Below are 19369 nucleotides of genomic sequence, written 5' to 3'. Positions count from 1 at the left end.
ACACAAATAGTGTGTGAGAGAAGAGAGAGAGAGAGGTAGGTTTTTTTGAGTGTGGAGGGAAAATAGTTTGGGTAATTACTAATTAATTACTCAATTTCCTGCGTGCTTCTGGTTTTATGGGGTTCCGAGAAAAAAAAAATTATAAAATTATAAAAATTGGGAGAATCGTATCACAGTCTAGAGCGATAGGCGGAGGTGACGCAGCAGCGGGAAATTGTAAGGCGGGTCGGTTCGAATCTCTGTCGTATCTTTAGTCGTTACCTAATAGGGCTGGGCCCTCATTTTCACCTTGGACTTTCATTGGCCCAATGTTATCAAGTCTCTTGTTGGGCCCTTGAAAGAAAAGGATTAGGTTTGTAAAACACAGAGGAGCCGGTAATGTTTTTTCACAAGAAAGTTTAACTAAGTTCACAGTAACACTCGTTATTTGTTTCAGAACAAATGAATTGCTATAAGAAATACAGAAGGTCATAAGGACCAGAAACCAGAACGCAGACCCTGCAGGGGAAAAAGGATAGCAGCAGTTGCAGGGTTGAAAGATTAAAAAGGGAATACTAGTGTACAATACGAAGACGGTGGTTTTGCCAACGGTGGAGTCACCATTCACGGCGTGGTTATTGGGGTCATGAGCTTCTTTTTCATTCGCTTATTGGCAAGATAACTCCGTTTGCTTGTTATCGACTTTATTGTATAGAAGCAATCAGTTGTTGGTACATATCTTGGTCCCGCTGAGAATGTACCCACCGAATCCATTCATCTGCATACATGGATGGGTTCTTGATGGAAGTACCTGCATATATTGTTATTTGAAAGGACATCAGCATCAACCTCTTATAACTGTGAAAGTATGTGTATAAGGACATTAGATCTGTATAGAGGACATAGAAAGGAGACCAAACAACACCTGATATTCACGTAACCAAGGTTCTGAAATCTGCAAACCAACGGCCATTTTCCCAACTTGTAGATTATGCATGCATGTTGCGAGCGGCTACATTTAAACAGAACAACAATTTTTTGTTAAACTTGCCAGGCAACCAAATTCTAAGATGCAGTACAGTGTTTAAAAATTCAGAAAGGCTGCTTAGACAGTCTACAAAGGAGTTTGGTATGTGGATAGATATATGCTTACATACCTACAGTGGTGTGTGTAGTGCACAAGTAATTATTTTGTTACGATTACCTGAAGATACTGGTGATAAATAGCAAAAGGAGCAGAATTTGATAGGAGTGGCAATATTTCTTTAACTAAACTCCACGTATCCAACTCTGGCGCTGCTATTATTAAACTGCATAAACAATGTTGAATAAGTATCACGTAACAACCACATCCAAGTTTAATCTAATAAAATGAGTATGCAACACAATATTTACCTAGAGAAGCCATTCTCTTTCCACATGCTGATGATATCATGTGGTGCTTTTTCTCCTAGTTTTGCTGATTTGCTCGGCTTTCTTTCGACAGAGTTGGTAGTGTCAACAATAAGATCTGATGTCATATTCTCGGACGCAAGAGTAACTTCTTCCGTGCCAACTGTTGAAGATATTTGTTCCTGGAAGAATTGGTATCAGACACAATGAAGAAACTTTAAAACAATTTTTCATCAAGTATTGCTTACATTTGATTCAGTTTCCATGCTACAAGAGTCCCCATTTTGACTTGAGAGTTTTGGTTTTTCAGTTTGGATGGACAAAAGAAGGTCAGTGAGAGGAGACCTCACAATCCTGGAATAAATGCATATAAGATTAGCACAAGGGTCAATGATAATTTGGCAGATCGATTGGAGAGAGCACTTGCTTTGTTAACGAGTGTAGAATTTTCATCCAACTGCATTTTCTATAACGGTATGACTAGAAGGCAAATCTACCTCTTGCAAATTTCTTCTCCAAAGTTGAATATCCTCGCTATATCCATAGGATAAGGTGAGCCACCAGGATATGTATTGCAGACATAACCTGTACCTGTCAAACATAGAACATAATTCAATGTATAAAAAAATTGCATTCACAGAACTCCAAAACTAATCAACTGACTGAAAATAAATATATAAAAGAATCATAACAACACATACACATCATATGCAAATAGAACTGTTGTCACACCCAGAACTCGTTTTATGTAGGTTTTATAGAATTATGCTCAAATATCACTTCTTCAACACCCCATTTTACACTTTAACTTAATCAACTCAAAGCAGCATATAGTAAAGGGATTGTATAGCAGACCTCCTAAACGTTCTGCCACAGCACCAGTAAGAAGCCCTCCAACCATGTCGACTACAAGGACATCGGAATTAGCAGAAACATTAGCCATGGAAAGCAGCAGACATAACGTATCCATCCGCAAGAATCTGAATCAGAAGGAAACATGTAGGACATAAATACTGAGCAAATAATGTACAGAGTGCATCTAGAGTAAAGGAATCAACTGACTTATTCAATGAGATACACATCCACTACAGTTTCAAGATGGTGCTATTGCATTTCGGAAGTGACAAAGTTGGCATTTAAAAGGATGGAAATCATAAGTGGCAAGTCATTACCCAATTCTAACCGGATATTTCTTCAAGTACGCCTCACATATACTGAGACAAAAAACAAGAAAGATATGTCAGTGGATAGAATTTCAGATTTTGCAATTATAGTTGCACTCAGCATGTACTTACTAGCTCAGCTTCAATCTTTGTGATAATGTGTCTTTCTTACTATTTTTTATTTCTATTGAACATTTCTAAAAACTCTAAGAAATACTAATTAATATTCTAAGTGACCACCCTACGTTCTCCATAATATTATCCAATTGCCAACATGCGTGTGAGCATTCCTGCTTTGCAGTAACCAATATGCCAATTGCCAGATTTCGCCGAACTCTTGCACAGATTGTAACTATGGCATATTGCAGATTGTTTTTTCAAGTCATCAAATCTCCAGTTAAGGCTCATGATTCAAATATCTTATTACCTTCTTGTGAAAGGCCGCCTAAGGAGTACAATTGGAGCATATTTTTTTTGCTTCTTAAGCCTATATTTCTCCTGCAGAAAGAGGCAACGAGGAAATTAGCTCAGTTCAGATATACCAAACATTGTATTCAGAGACTCTGAATTACCTGCGAGAACACTGTCTTTTTCTCAAACGTCGCACTGTTGGCAATGAGAGCTTCAACTATTTCATCACCAGTTGCACCCTGTCTGCATTAACATAAAGAATCATAAGCATTACTAAGAAAAAAGATAGTATCCAAATTTCCTAGCACAAAACTAGCAACAGAATAACACAAGTATCTGAACACAGAAACCATGCAACACATTTGGTCACATTTACTCCAATGCAAAACGTTTCCTAACAAGATAAAAAGCATACTAATGTTCAATGTATTGGATCAGAAGTTATGCTAGTTAGTTCTCACCGTCGCATCTCATTGATGGCATCACCCGTAAGGCTCTGCGCTTTATTGTTATCAACCAAGGCTCGATTATCTCTCAACTCGTCTTTCGATTCGCAATCTCCTTGCTCTTGAACACTATTCCCTGAACAATTCAAATTCAAAACACACTGAACACTAAACACAATGAGAATCACAGAAGCAGCATTGCAATTCAATAACCAAACCTTCATTGGAGGGAGTATATCTAGACAAATAAGGCCCATCTTCTCCGTTTTCGACTCGAAAAAACGAACCAAACGGGCAGCCAATCAACGGCTGCAGGGAACAGTTCTTGTTCCCAATTTTCAATTTTCTGCACAATCCATTAACCAAACTAAGCTTAATTAAATAACTGAAAAAATAAAATAATTAAAAAAATAAATGAAATAGAAATTGGGACTCACGCTCCACCGGAGAGCCGCGAGAAAACCAAACGGTCGCCGTCGTTGATGTCGAGCAGGACGCTGCAGCCGTCCCAGGTGACTCTAGGGTTTTCCACAGCGTCGCCGTGGACCTTATTTTCGGACATCTCCGATTTATTACAGAAAGAATTAAAGAGAAAATCGAAGCGGATTCTGGATTTAAACGAAGCTGTAAATAAGTATTAGTACCAAAAACCCCAGCTTCCTCTGGCAATTAGGGTTTTAGCGGAGAAGATTGGTAGTTAATGGTCGGTGTATTTTACCCGCGAAGATTACCCGAATTTGGTTGGGCCTTTTTAAGCCCAGTACTTTATTTTAATCCAGCCCAACATGGTTATGGCGTCCGTGTATATATATATATCTGCTAATGAGCCCATTATGGGCCTCCTTGGAAGGCCTGAACCCATTTGTTACCCTTTTTACCAGTGAGGTTGGATCAGTAATAATATGATTAAGCAAATTTTCAAGTCCTAAACGTTTTATATATAGACGATAGAGCTAAGTGGCAGAATAAACTAGTATTATCTTCAGCTCTTCAAGGTAATTATATGAGGCAGCTGGTTCACATGCCCCGGCGGACATGGAGCATATATATGGCCTAACTAGGTCCAGAATTAACAACTATATAGGCTATTAGTTCAAACCCAGAATATGAGGCACATGCCTTGGCTTGTGGAGAAGGTGACCCTAATTTTTACATTGTGTTTTTTCTCAATTAATACTAATTAATAATAAATAATGAGTAATGATAAAAATTTATATCGTCAGATAAGTGTCAATAAGAATTGGTAATCTATAAGAGTAAAAGACTCTTCTGATAAGACAAATGGCGAGGCCGGAGTTTAGCACTAGCTAGTTTCATAGGCTTAAAATTTATGGTCACAACTCGGAACAATTAGTGAAGCCAATCAAGCCATAAATTAGGTTGGAACATCAAACAAAGTATAATAGAGTGGAATATTGCATAAAGTATTTAAGTGGGTACGTAATTTCTGAGTTAATTATTCCTTGTGGGGGTTGGAAACCTGGAATTGTTTAAGGCTTGGTGTACTTTGAACCGTGATGGATCAGATGTAGAGCGATGGGGAACAAGAACAACGAAATTTCACTAAAAATATGAATTCAACGCCTGCAGTGGTTGGCCAAATCCGATCTCAATTCCAACTACTCTCACTCGAAATATAAATATATAAAGGATATGAATATAATTCGCCTTTTAAGTTTTAATCTTTGATTAATTAATAATTTCAGACACACACACTGATCCATGCCACGCGTGGGGAGCTAGAGCAGCTGCATAACTGGGCTCACCATGCATCATTGTCTCTGGTTCTCTACCATCTTATCAATTTTTCCATGCGCAAATTAATATATGAACCAAGGTCGACCTCGTGATTTATGATTAAAAATGGACTGATCATCAAATCTATCTTTTCTACTTTGGGTAATGATCGAATCACAACGATCTGTTTTTACTGTTTAAAATGACTATATATGCATATTTGTTTATTCGACTTGTAAAAATGATTAATAACTCTTAATTTTACGATAAATTTTTCATCGAATCATAGTAACACATACGGAATCTACGACGAGATGCATACGACACGTATAATAATCAGCTTATATTCTAGTGCATGTATTATTGTTTTTATGTAGTGGGTGGTTCTATATGTCAATTTATTTAGTGATAGTGGCATGGCCTTAGTAGTAAAAGTATCGGAGAGGAAAAAGATCAGGATAGGTTTTGTTCATTTCGTAGTTCAGGTCATGCAGCACTAGTAGTAATGAAATGGATGCATCGAACTAGCTAGCAGCTAGTGGGAAACATTGGAAGATGGAAAAAGGGTTGGACTAGTACTAGTGTTAGTTCTATTCCTTTTGCATGTTTTGTATGATGCGATCTCTTTAACCCCTGGCACTTTTCCTTTTCCTTCCTATAAGATTCTGGACCCCCATTACATTATCATTGTGTTCTAGTTCGTATCATGTAACAATGGAAATATGCACTACTTTAGGGCATATGTTTCCACTCGCCCTACAAAACCATGAAGATCGATTAGTTTATAATTTATCTATTATTAAACTAGCTAGTAATCATTCTTATAAACTGTGATTGATGTCTTGTAACCGTAAACTAAACTCATTTCCGTCGTTACTTAGTCTAACGAAAAAAACTCGTACACACATGAAACATAAACGCGATGAATCACTTACACCAAACTCTCTACTTAAGCGTACTCTACAATGTTTGACGTATTACTAGTCTGTACACCTACCCCTTCCTATACCATCAAAATCGATGCATTGATGCTCACATGAAGGTCACATACGTGACTCTTTCCCCAATTTGGATACATGTTGTGGACATTCTTATACCAGAGATAATACCAAATCTAGCTCTAGGTTCCCTTTGTTGCGCCTATGTAAATGGCTTCTACCGCAAGAACGGCCAAAACAAACGAACAAAAGTTTCAGCTTCACTGCAAAAAGAAGTCGTAGAGAATAATCAAAAGGCAAAGACAGCACAAGAGCATAGTTCCAATTTAAGACAGCATGCAAAGCACATATGATCTGCATAACCACGACACATACAGCCGATCTAACCAGTACCCACATTACATGATGATTACATAACATGTTCGATCGATCTCCTAGCTACTTCATCCACTTCTCTTGTGGGACAAAAATATCGACCATGCATTTTAATGCAACCGAGATATATATATATATATATATCAAATTTTCATCAATATCGAATTTTTGTATATATATATATATATAAACAAAAATTTTATACCAAGTCTATGAATAATAACATAATTATGAGAATGACATTGTATCAATAATTCAAGATATTAATTAATAGAGAATTTTTTATGTAAGTTCTTGATCGACCGGTCAATCAAAAGGTCAACTCTTTCTTGGTGCAAAGGCTCAACTTCCCTATACATATATAAGACAAACACATTAGTTAAGTAGGAATATCCATAAACCAGAAGCATTAACAAAAAATAAATAAAAATTGACAGAAATAAATATTAATTTCTCAGGAAAAGAGGGAAAGACCCACCATAGTTCCATAGACCTCCCGCTTTGTCTTCCTTATTAGTTATTACACATCTCGGATCCCTCTCCCACCACCACCACACTCTCTAACTCTCTCTTTTCCATATGAAAAAAGAGAGCTGAGCTAGCTTGCTCTACTTGTTCTGCAACATCCTCTCCTTCTGTTTTGATCTGCTTTTCTTAGCTTTATGGCTCTTCTCACTTTCCAACCAGAGGCCACAGAGCCCAAGAAGAAGAAGAAACATGTCCAACCACAACAACAACCACCCTCTAAACGCAGCCACCATAAGCAGCACTCCTCCTCAAAAAAGCAGCAGCCACCTCCACAAAAGCCCCCCTCCACCTCTTCATGGGATCACTTCAAGAACCTCCTCACCTGCAAACAGATCGAGGGTTCCAGAGTCCACGACCCCTCCAAAAACGCCGTCGGCTACTCCAAGCTCGGGTCCTCCTGCGGCTCTATATGCAGTTTCAAAGACGTTGTTCACGGAAACACAACCAGCCGGGTTGTTCACAGAGCCGATAACTCGCCGGACAGTAGCTCGCTGGGTCAAGAAACCGGGTTGCTGAGCCGGAAAGTTGCATCCCGGTCTGAGTCAGGGTCAGCTTCTAGATCCAACCGCGGTGGCGGTGCTGGTTATACGTCATCTAATTCGTCTAGAGGGATGCAATTCAGGAAGCTCTCCGGGTGTTACGAGTGCCATTACATCGTTGACCCTAGCAGGTATATATTTATACCCTACATTTAATTATTCCATAGGAACTAATTACTATAAGCTTGCAATCATTTCTGCCATGAATATTCCTGCAGGCTGTTCATATATAGCTAGGAAAATGGTTAATCAAGTAAATTAACAACATGGTTATGCTAATTAGGTACCCAGTTCCAAGGTCTACTATCTGCTCTTGCCCTCATTGCGGTGAGATCTTCCCCAAATTGGAGAGTTTGGAACTTCACCAATCCATTCGCCATGCTGGTACTTATTCTCATTCAAATTAAATTGTCTTTCAATTATTTCCTTCTGTATACATATAATCTTTGAAATTTTGTCTTCTGAGTTCTTGTTTGGGGTCCTAAAATTATTAGCAGCCAATAGTAAGAGTTGAAAAACAAGAAAATTTTACATCAAATCCAGCACTGTGTTTTTTTTGTTTTTTTACAACAATAAAGACGGTCCATTTGAAGGGTTACATAAACCACAGCTGTCCATGCACGAAGAAATAATAAAGTAAATGACCGTGATGTTGTAAGGTGGGACTGTCTTAATTGGATAATTATACTACCACCCACCCCTAGGAGAAGTGCATGACGTTAATACTGTCACCACCGACAGCCAGGAAATTCAATTTCTTGAGGCAAATTGAAATTGATATTGTTTGCTACATTAATTTGAAAAAATTGAATATAAACGATATCTGAAATATCCTGTTATTACTTTATTACAGTATCGGAGCTAGGAGTGGAAGATTCCGGCAGAAACATCGTGGAGATAATATTCAAGTCGAGCTGGCTGAAGAAGGACAGTCCCATTTGCAGGATCGAACGGATACTCAAGGTCCAGAACACACAGCGCACGATCCAACGCTTCGAGGACTGCCGCGACGCCGTGAAGAACCGAGCCCTTAACAGCGCCCGAAAGAATCCCCGCTGCGCCGCCGACGGCAACGAGCTGCTGCGCTTCCACTGCACCAGCATCTCCTGCCCCCTCGGCGCGCGTGGCTCCACCAACCTCTGCGGCTCCGTCCCGGGCTGCGGTGTCTGCACCACCATCCGGCACGGCTTCCAAGGCCACGGAGGAGGAGAGGTTGTTGGCAGCAAGGGAGTGCGGACTACTGCCAGCAGCGGTAGGGCCCACGACTCGTTGCATTGTACGGACGGGCGTAGGGCAATGCTGGTTTGCCGCGTCATTGCCGGCAGGGTGAGGCGGGTTGCGGAAGATGCGGCGGAGGAGGAGGGTGTGACAGCATCATCATCAGCTGGTGGGACGTACGATTCCGTCGCCGGGTACGCCGGAGTGTTCTCGAATCTAGAGGAGCTGGTTGTGTTTAATCCGAGGGCGATACTCCCGTGTTTCGTAGTCATTTACAAAGCTCTTGACTCTTAGATATAGATGCCCTAGCCTAGCTAGCTCGTTATGCTTACTATGTATTCATTTCGATACAAGATAGGATTTTCTATCCCTACAAAAAAAAAAAGGGAAAATCCAATGTTGTATTTCATTGTTTGGGTGCCAGCAGTACGTATCGCAGTTTTCTACTATACATATATATCTGTATACCATGCATCAAGCTGTGAGTCGTCCGATCATTTTGAATTTTGAATTGCTAAACGATCGGACGATTTACGGCTTAATGTATGTTATACAAATGTGTATAGCAGCCGAAACCGTATGTATCAACTAAATTAATTTCAGTGTGCGTGGTTGGTGTATATACATCTTTGCTGTCTTAGTTTATTATGTTTATATATCTAGCTCAACTCTCGATCGACTGCAAGTGTGTTTGTTAAACTGATTTATATTTTATGTAAGCATTTATTTTAATTATATATGAACACTGAAAACATTGAAGATTCATGTGAGTTATGAAGAAGATGAGGTATCTGCTATATCCGAGAATAGCTAAGAGCAGTGCTACACTGCTACTCTACTAGTAGACAAAGCAAATACGGCAAAAATTGAAGTGGGAGTAGTTGCAGATCGATAAGTAACAAAGGAAACGTAGGCATTCATGTTCTGTCGTCTTCATGATATCATTCACTGTCTAAATCGCACACAACCTAATCCGATCGTCTTTATTTCGGCAGGTTGTGGGCTTCATATCGATCCCCGTATGAGTCATGTATGCAACTATGCATGAGAGGTCAGACTCGAGCTAGCACACGCAATTAAGCACAGCTCTTATGAGTTTTTCTCCTAGCTTGCTTTTCTTTCCCTTATTTTTCACCTGGGGGATGATACTTTTAGCAGAATAGAAGAACACACAGTAAATAAATGATGCCCAAGGTCTGAAAAATCGAATTTATCGTCGACATTTCGGTGATAATTTCGTTTTTTTCACGTAGCGATATATCCTAACATTCCCAGCTAAAATCGCGCGACATTTTGGATATATCCCAAAATTTCAGGATATCTCGCGATATTTTCGAGATTTTGAAGAATATTCCTCAATTTTCTCCCATACACGTGCTAATGTCTCTCAGTCTCCCACTAGAATTCAATTAAAAAGGAATTAGGCTCCTAAAGGGTCGAACCCTGGTGGCCAAGAACTACAACTTCTCTTAAACCATCGGTGCTACAACTTGTTTTGATAAGTTATTCATAGCTCATACTATCTATATTGTTCATAATACCAATATGAAGATCATAATAAATATATTAATTTCCATACTTTCGATATATCCACGATATTTCCGTCGAAATATCCAATTTTCGGACCATCGATATTTCCCCGAAACCCGATTTTTTAGTCCTTGATGATGCCTGAATAATCTGATCGAGCTAATCTTGGCTTTAACTACAGCAATTGGATGATGAGCTAGCTAGAGAATAAGAAAGTTAAAAGGAAGGGAGAGATGGATGAACCTGTTTGACTTGACCAAACCTTTTCGCCTACGATCACTGATTCGCTATATAGTTGACAGATTGTATATAATTGCATGCACATGCTTGCACTATTTTTCATCGTTTCTAGTGTTTTTTGAACCAGGAGAAAAGCCAATTAGATATAAAATTTAAGATAATATATAATGTATTTTGCAGCAGATGAGTATTGTTTTTAATTAGAGCATATAATTAGAATAAAGAAGTCTCTAATATATGCAAAACTTACACGTAAAACTGTGTTAATTAGTAATTACGCCATGTTAGTCTTAGTTAAACTCGGTGATAATTGTCAGACACTGAGAATCTTATAGGAAGCTGTGGTAATTAGTTTAATTAGTAGAAAGCTGAATTATTCTTTAGCATGCAATAATGCATTGACTAGCTAGTCGATAAATCAAAATTATTGATCGTCTACCGATCGTTGTCGCTCTACTCGTCAACTAAATACTCCTCTAATATATTTAACATAATTATACATCGAATATATAATTGGTCTAGGGGGATATGAGAAACAACGATTGTTGTTCATTAGTCTACGAAATCATTGATATTGGTTAAGATTTGTGTTTATAAATTATAATACTTTTCAAAATGCATTGCATTTGCATATGCAGTACAAGGCGTCTATGATGATCTGTACCGTATACTTATACAATATTTATATAAGAATTGAATGTTAGCTGCCTAAGCCCATTTCCTAACTTGTCAAACGGATCCAGAGGAGATTAGTACGCATCAGTTAAATTTCTGGTTTAGTTTGCTCTTAAAATCTTTATTCGGTCAGGTCCTTGATCCAAGCCTGGAAAGCATATTATAGATGGGCATGTTCCAAAGCCCAGACCATAATCTTTATCTCTAACTCTATACATCTCTGTAGAAGAAAAAGGTTAGGAAATAGGTTCTGTTCATGAACCAAAGAAATTTAGAATAGATTAAAGGTGGAATCACATCATAATTAACTCCAACTTTTAATTCTTTTTTCTTGTTTGAACAGCACAATCATGACAATAATTAGAAACATGGGATATGTGGATGACTTCACCTAGTCTGGTTAATGAGTTCATGTATGAGCCAGGTGCTTACTTCATGATCAACACATTTTCTTAGCCCCCTTTCGTAAGGAAAGTACTTAAACACAATCATGATGTCCTGCATATATCATTAGAACAAGCTTGGCCCTCATCCACTTTTCACATTAACACAAAGATTATCTAAATCTCTTCACAAGCTCCTAAATTAATAACATTTCCATTATTTGATTCACTCCTACCCATTTTTTCCAGGGCACAATTAGGCTGAGAAACACATATAACTTGATATTTGCATAAGTTCAGGACCACAGGACCACCTACAGAAGAACTTCAACTCTATTTGGATATTGTATCAAGTACCAAATCCTTAATTGATTCTAGATTACTTCTATGGATTTGACTAATTATAATCATTAGGTCAGCTTTACTCAATTACTTTGTAGTCTGCAGGTACCTGTATAATCAAAGGCTGCAAGGAATGAATGGTAAACTTTGGCATTTCTATGACCAATCAGTATGAATCACCAATTATTTTAGTGTATCTAATTCAGATAAGTGCACTAATATCACCATAGGGTGTTCTACACTGCTGAGCAAAAAACTTACAGTACTAAGCAAATGGTTCCCGATTTATCAGTTTCAATCTCCGGAGTACTATTAATTTTTCTTGCTTAATCCAACTTTGAAACTTATGAATTACTCCTTAAACTTGTTGGATTTGATTGTTTGTTAGGTTGATGATAATTGAGGGAACATCTGTTTGGGTTAATAAAGAAAGAATTTAGAGAGGACAAGTGAAGCCCATGCAAATGATTTGAGCACATGAACAATGCCCAACATCTGTTTTAGTTTATTGAATTTTGCCCAAATAGAATAAACTCAAGCCTGGAAAATCACACTTCGCCTCATTTTAAATTTGTATGAAACGACACACACACACCACCATCCATGATAGCAATACATTTCCCGGAGGAAGCTAGAGAATTAAAACACAGGATACAATGCAGAATATTAGGCATAATCCAAGACCATTATCAGAGAGCTTTATCATACAAGCAAGCAGTGAAGAAGAAGAAGCTGCCTCTCCTAAGTTGAATTTGTCTGCAATGAAAATCTTCAATCGTTTCCGGAAAATTATAATGAAACTACTGTTTTCCATCCCCTCATCATCAGCAACTACACAGCATGGAATGAGTAGCAGTACACCCTGCAGGAAAAGAAACAGCAGTACTAGCTGTGACAGATTTGAGCCCCCAAAGACTTCATGCAGTTCGTATTACTCGTCTCATTCGCATTACAACGAGGCCATCTCTGACTGCATCGAGTTCTTTAACAAGTCTAGCCAAGATGATCATGAGGCCGGAGGGATGATCTCCGATGATCCAGATCAGTCCGGCTGCCATATGGTTTGATATACATACATGCTTCACTTACAATTTGCATTATTATGTTTTGCTTCACTTTTATTCTGAATACAAGTGTGATCTTTGCTCAAATTCTTTTTCGGTTCTAATTTCTAGTTTCAAGCGCATGCTGCTGGTGCATGAAACTATATATGCCTTCTATGTTTGGTCCTCGAATTGAATTGTTGATTTTCTTTTGTCTGTTACATCAATGGTGGGATTTTGGACCTACAACATATAACAGAGGTTCTACGTTTGCCCCATGTTGTACATTATTGAGAAAACAACCTTGATAGAACACATATATCATAATTTTTAAATACATGCATTGCTTTTGCTTGAGATCAGCTATATTTTCCAAGGCTGCTTAAAATTCTTGCGATGACAAATTAAGAAAAACAACTGTATATCGATCACATAGACAATGAAGAAGAGAACAAAGACAAAGTAATTTATTAGGTGCGTTCATTTGATACCACTTCTATCACAATGTCATCTTATCTCGAGCCAAACTGAAACTAATACACAAAGGGAAAATTAATTATACAAAACATTGAGAAAGAAAGTGTGGGCAATGGCATCATTATTGGAACCAACAAGGAAAAGTATGCATAGATATACATTCTCAAGGGCAAATTGCAAAAATCAAGCATAAGCTACCGGATCGCTTCCTTTCTTCTTCGAAAAGATGCCTGCGATTAGAGGAATCAGTGGCTTCTTTTTCTTCTTCTTAAGCGATGACTGCCTTTCCAGTTTCTCAACACCAGCACCACCTTGTGGAATCATTACTTTTGCCACAGAAGGTGGATGCGCAAATGTCACATATCTCTTCTTTTGGAATTCAAGTCCAACATCATTCATATCAGCTACGTTGTTTCTTTGTGTGCTGTTTTTGTTTTCGATTTTGGTTGAATGATCGTCCTCAACAATCTTAACGTCTTCAGTCTCATCGGATTCTATAAAGTGTTTGTCATATTCCCTTTCCTTGAGTTGCTGCAGCTCTCGCTTTGTCCGATCAAGCTCTTGTTTCAGAGAAGAAAGGCAAGTTTCCATTAGCTCACTTTCTTGTTTAGCTTTCTGGAGGTTCTGCTTTGTCTCTTCTAGCTCAGCTGTTACAGTTCCAATTTTGGATGTGCCATGCCCATTTTCACTTGCTTCATCCTGCAACTGAGTGTACAGAAGCATCAAAGGCACATTAGTATACAAAAATAAATGGAATATGATTCAATAGAGATTAATGTTAATTAGTCCTATGGAAAATGTATCATATATATCTATGATGCAACTAAAGGGTACGTGTACTAGCTAATTGATGCTTAACTTTGCTTGCTTCGAAAGTTTAGATAAATTACGAGATAAACTTCATTTGAAAGCCAATATGATTAAATCATATTAGACTAGATTCCCTAATCAATAAAGCTGTTAAGGAAATAGGCCTAGCTAGTGAAGATCTCAAATATTCTTCAATCAATACAAGCTCTGTATGATAGGACGCACTGTACTATACACCATGTAGTCGTGATATAATTACTTTGTTAATTACTTATGTATAATGACAAAGAATTGAAGCTAATCAACAACAAAGTACACACAACACAGCTATTTATGTGTGTGTAGAAAGTTGTACTCAGCTGCAAGCAAGAACAAATTTGACAGTACTTTTCCTAGCAGGACTAATATCACAACTCTCGTACTAACTATATATGGAGTCGAAATGCTTTTCTATATATGAGATTGGGCACTGGTGTTGTCTCGGAAGAAGTTATACTTTCTATAACTGCGGGAAGATGCATCTTTGGGGTTAAACACGTACAGAATGATACGTAGTTTATGCTTGTATACCTCAGTTAAACCAAATTAACTATTGAAGGAAGTGAAAATATTGATACGTACGTATAGTATGGAGATGTGTAATGAACAAACGAAATAAGGTAGAGCTGGTAGAGAGAAATACCTGTTTAAGCTTGGTGGCATAGACCTCCCCGGCAAGAACTCGTTCGCCGAACAATGCGACAGCTTCCTTCACTGAGCGGAACGGTTGCCTCGTATCGATCTCCGCCCTCTTCATCATCTTCAACTAGTAGTTCACTCTTAAGGCCGGCTGGTGCACTATCCGATTAATTAATGAAAACGAATACGAGGATACATGTCCTAGTTTTGTTCTGGAACATAGAAAGAGAGAGGGAGATGTGGGATTGATGATTAGAACTAAGAGTGATATAAATGAAAGAGAGAGATAGAGGTAGAGAGAGTTGTTATAGAGATGAGGAGGTGATGGAGGAAGCAAAGGACAATGACATGGGGAAGTTTGAATTCGTTTCTTCGCGTCCACTTCACTAGAATTCTGTTAATATTTGGTTTGTGTGTATGTGAAGGCGGTAGAGGTGGTGGGTGGCAGGTCTTGCTCTTTGCCTAAAGAGAGAGACGCTTCGCCTATAACCAACTCAAAAAACAAACTAACAAATTCCCCACCAAATGCCAAATTGCAATTTGGTATCATGTATTACTCTGATTCCCTCCCTAGTAAGACTTAATAACAAGTCACTCCCCACGTACTACTGAATAGTGATTTCAACTTCAGAGAGATTTATTGCATCATTGTCTTCAAATGTTCTCTACCACCTATTATATAACTAATTTTACACCAATAGATAACATATTTAATTTTACGCTAAAAGATAATGTAGACGTCATAAACTCATTAAAAGTCATTTACCATTTTTCAAATAGTAACATACTTGGTTGTTGGTTCAGCTTTGGGGTTCCGACTAGATGTCCTCCCCAAATAGACCCATGCCACCCGAAGGTGAAACTATAACACGAGCATGATCCAACTTAATAAGTCGGGCCAGGTCGGTTGGCAAAAACTTCATTCCTTCTTCAGTTCGAATAACCATAGTAGCTGCGCTTCCGTCATGCTCCATGGACCAATGACGATCGTAAACTACGTTCTCTATCACTATGTCAAATGAAACTATCCATGGGCGGCAACTCGAGAAGAGATTTTACCATTCTGACAGATCGTTAGAATCCACAGAATCCTTAATTCACCGTTTCAAACTTTATACAGAAAGTTTATACACATTATACAATTTCATCCGAATTCTAGTAAGAAGCATTTTACGATTAGAATCATCTATTAATGTCACTAATAAACTATTGTTCTAAGAGTTTTCTCAACCAACAACCAAATTATGCGCATAGATATTTAGGATATGCTTAAAAATAGTGAAAGAATGTCACTATCAATTCGACCCAACTCCACCAAAGCACAGATCAATGTTCCATTTCGTCCACAATCCCACATTGCATTTTCCGCCCAATCCAAACCTCCGTCCAAAACAACGACCAGTTCCAGTTATGTACTACTTCGTTCTTGACTGTAGCCAAAACCACGTCGTTTTGTTGCTCAATTTTCATAAAAAATATTAAATGTCTGGATCCCAAGTCTGTTGGGGAGCCTCTGCCAGTTGCCATCGAGAAATAAAAACCAACGTGTTGATCTCATACTTCATTTTCGTAGATCTCCACGTAATAACTGTAACCGTACGTCAACCAACTCAGCAATGTCAGTTACAGCTGCCACGTCACCCTCGGTCGGGTCCTTCCACCTCTGCCGCCGATCAACTAGGCCGGCGGGTCTCCCTCGGTTCAGGATGACCGTCCGATCTACTGCCGTTTCTGTCACTCCTCTGGTGACCAAGTTACGCAAGGAGTGTGCCACTCCTTTGCCTTTGCTGCGCCACGTGGCGGACGCCATGGCCGCCGATATGCGCGCTGGTCTCGCCGGGGATGGCGGGAGTGATCTCAAGATGATACTCAGCTACGTTGATAGCCTCCCAACTGGGTAATGATTCTCTACAACACCATATTCAACTGAAGTTTGAGTCTTTGTGTGTTGGGTTTGACTCTTAACTAGTTTTGCTGTTTTGGTTTTTAAGTTTAAACTATGTTCATGGTATGACTCTTCTGATAGCATGTGATTTCTACTAGTAGAAATGTCATGGTAGAGAAAAAGGTTTATACTTTTTTTGCTTAAACATGACATATATTTTGTTTCGTTCAATTTAATTATGTGTGTTTTGATGTGTTTTGGAAGGAAGGAATGAGAAGGGCTTGTTTTATGCACTGGATCTTGGAGGCACAAACTTCAGGGTGCTGAGAGTACAACTAGGAGGCAAGGAAGAGCGTGTGATCGCCACTGAATTCGATCAAGTTTCGATCCCCAAGGATCTTATGTTTGGCACTTCCGAGGTCTGTGTTTTGCTTGCTTCACCAACAATTTAATTAGTACTGAGAATGATGGTTTCTGTCGCAGAACAATTATATGCATGTGTTGTAACAAGTTTGATTCATGGCATTGCAGGAACTATTCGATTTTATTGCTTCCGGGTTGGCAAAGTTTGCAGAAAATGAGGGTAACAAGTTTCACCTTCCAGCTGGTACAAAAAGAGAGATTGGATTCACATTTTCATTCCCTGTGAAGCAGACCTCAGTTGACTCTGGCATACTAATTAAATGGACAAAGGGCTTTTCAGTCTCTGGAACGGTACAAGTCGCCTAATTAGGTCTTAACTTTGGCATTTTTTGGTGAATTCGGGATGTTCTAACTTGCTACTTACAGGCAGGAAGAGATGTTGTTGCTTGTTTGAATGAGGCTATGGAAAGGCTAGGATTAGATATGCGTGTGTCTGCCCTGGTATGCTTGTTTGAATGATGCTACCACTAAATCCTATTTAATGCTTACAAAGGCAGTTTGATACTAATGAGTGGAACTCTACTAGGTTAATGATACTGTTGGAACATTAGCTGGAGCAAGATACTGGGATGATGATGTCATGGTTGCTGTCATTTTAGGTACTGGAACCAATGCTTGCTATGTTGAGCGCGTCGATGCAGTTCCTAAACTACAGAATCATGCGTCTTCTTCTGGATCTACGGTGTGTAAAGCATTTTCTCCTCTTTTCTGTATTGACTTGCCTGACTTCATTGATCAATCTTTCCAAAATGACCTTTGTCCAGATTATTAACACTGAGTGGGGAGCATTCTCAAATGGTCTTCCGTTAACTGAATTTGATAGAGATATGGATGCTGCTAGTATCAACCCCGGTGAGCAGGTATATATGCCTTATGTTTCTATTGTTAGTATTAGTTTTCTTTATCATGACTCGTGTGTTAAAATCAAACAGGTCATACACTTGTTACTTGTTTCTCATATTTGATCTTGTGCAGATCTTTGAGAAAACAATCTCTGGAATGTATCTTGGTGAAATTGTAAGAAGAGTACTACTGAAGATGGCTGAAGCAGATGCGCTCTTTGGTGATCCAATCCTAGAAAAACTATCAACACCTTTTGCACTCAGGTAACATCAACTTCCCTTTCTGTTCTGTAGGAGTTCATAATTGACTTAAAATCATAGAAACCAAGTTCCTTTGCTGAAGTATGTTTTTGAACTGTGTAATAGGACCCCAGATGTATGTGCTATGCAGCAGGATACGTCTGATGATCTTCAAGATGTTGGATCAATCCTATACAATGTAGCAGGGGTAAACTCTTGATGTTGTTCATCCTTTAAAATTTAGCCAATATAGTTCATACATGAGATTCAATGCATCAACACAGTGAAAGGCTCCTTCGTTTTACTAACAGCTTTTTGTTTCTCCAAAAATGTGATTAGGTTGAGTCCAATTTAAGTGCAAGAAAGATTGTGGTGGAGGTATGTGACACCATTGTGAAGCGAGGAGGGCGCTTAGCTGGTGCAGGAATAGTAGGGATACTGCAAAAGATGGAGGAGGATTCGAAAGGTGTCATCTTCGGCAAGAGAACAGTTGTCGCTATGGATGGAGGCTTGTATGAGAACTACCCTCAATACAGAACATATCTCAGCGAGGCTGTCACCGAGCTTCTAGGGGATGATATTGCAAAGAATGTTGTGATAGAGCATTCAAAAGATGGGTCTGGTATAGGGGCTGCTCTTTTGGCTGCTGCAAATTCCAAGTATCTATGAGTGGTAAGGCAGGACACAACATTGTTGAAGAACCAACAAGGTGTTGTAGTACAATGTAATTAGTCTCCGATGATTAGGGTTTGTATGTAATTTGATTGGGGAATAAGGAAAGTGAATCAGAAGATGAGAATTTAGGATTCACTTCAGAATTGTAATTTCCGGCAGTAGAGCCTGTATAAGTTGTGAGACTATGATGCACCATTCATCTGTATGGTGCAAATTTTTGTCATTCATTTGATACAAAAACATTATGAAAAGTAGTTTCTGATTATAGAGTTAGAATGTTGTCACATGATCTTCAGGTGCTGTAAAAATTCAGACCAAACTGAGATTTAAAGCCAAGTGCCAGTCATATTTTTGGTTCAAAGCCTTAGTGGCTTAGTTCATGTCACGGGTGTTTTTGTGT

General features: G+C 38.7%; 4 protein-coding genes across 5 annotated transcripts; 2 read left to right on the top strand and 2 right to left on the bottom strand.

The window, feature by feature from the left end:
* Positions 1–370: 370 nt before the first annotated feature.
* Positions 371–4055, bottom strand: LOC101309026 (tRNA (adenine(58)-N(1))-methyltransferase non-catalytic subunit trm6-like). The gene is made up of 13 exons (XM_004291320.1): positions 3829–4055; positions 3610–3737; positions 3407–3527; positions 3107–3188; positions 2962–3032; positions 2544–2585; positions 2227–2351; positions 1869–1962; positions 1620–1725; positions 1375–1553; positions 1184–1289; positions 905–991; positions 371–790 (listed from the first exon to the last, which is right to left on the bottom strand). Exons 1-13 carry the CDS (start codon positions 3951–3953, stop codon positions 701–703), a joined length of 1356 nt encoding a protein of 451 aa, XP_004291368.1. The 5' UTR covers positions 3954–4055; the 3' UTR covers positions 371–700.
* Positions 4056–6988: 2933 nt separating this feature from the next.
* LOC101308537 lies at positions 6989–9392 on the top strand. Of its 2 annotated transcripts, XM_004291319.1 has the most exons (4): positions 7104–7138; positions 7196–7639; positions 7792–7892; positions 8362–9392. In XM_004291319.1, the coding sequence occupies exons 1-4, from the start codon at positions 7104–7106 to the stop codon at positions 9018–9020; spliced, it is 1239 nt and encodes a 412-aa protein (XP_004291367.1). In that variant the 3' UTR covers positions 9021–9392. The 2 variants fall into 2 exon arrangements, with proteins under 2 accessions (XP_004291366.1, XP_004291367.1); XM_004291318.1 differs by having other exon boundaries at positions 6989–7639.
* Positions 9393–13599: 4207 nt separating this feature from the next.
* LOC101310381 (WEB family protein At1g75720-like) lies at positions 13600–15025 on the bottom strand. Its single transcript, XM_004292904.1, has 2 exons — positions 14909–15025; positions 13600–14121 (listed from the first exon to the last, which is right to left on the bottom strand). Exons 1-2 carry the CDS (start codon positions 15023–15025, stop codon positions 13600–13602), a joined length of 639 nt encoding a protein of 212 aa, XP_004292952.1.
* Positions 15026–16390: 1365 nt separating this feature from the next.
* LOC101308249 (hexokinase-2, chloroplastic-like) lies at positions 16391–19254 on the top strand. The gene is made up of 9 exons (XM_004291317.1): positions 16391–16801; positions 17058–17208; positions 17321–17503; positions 17579–17653; positions 17739–17894; positions 17977–18072; positions 18188–18318; positions 18421–18502; positions 18634–19254. The coding sequence occupies exons 1-9, from the start codon at positions 16521–16523 to the stop codon at positions 18961–18963; spliced, it is 1485 nt and encodes a 494-aa protein (XP_004291365.1). The 5' UTR covers positions 16391–16520; the 3' UTR covers positions 18964–19254.
* The last annotated feature ends 115 nt before the right edge of the window (positions 19255–19369 follow it).

This window comes from Fragaria vesca, linkage group LG2 (genome assembly GCF_000184155.1).
Source record: "Fragaria vesca subsp. vesca linkage group LG2, FraVesHawaii_1.0, whole genome shotgun sequence".
Taxonomy (NCBI): Eukaryota; Viridiplantae; Streptophyta; class Magnoliopsida; order Rosales; family Rosaceae; genus Fragaria; species Fragaria vesca.
The sequence above is the reverse complement of the archived record's forward strand: the minus strand, read 5'-3'. Positions and strand labels throughout refer to the sequence as shown.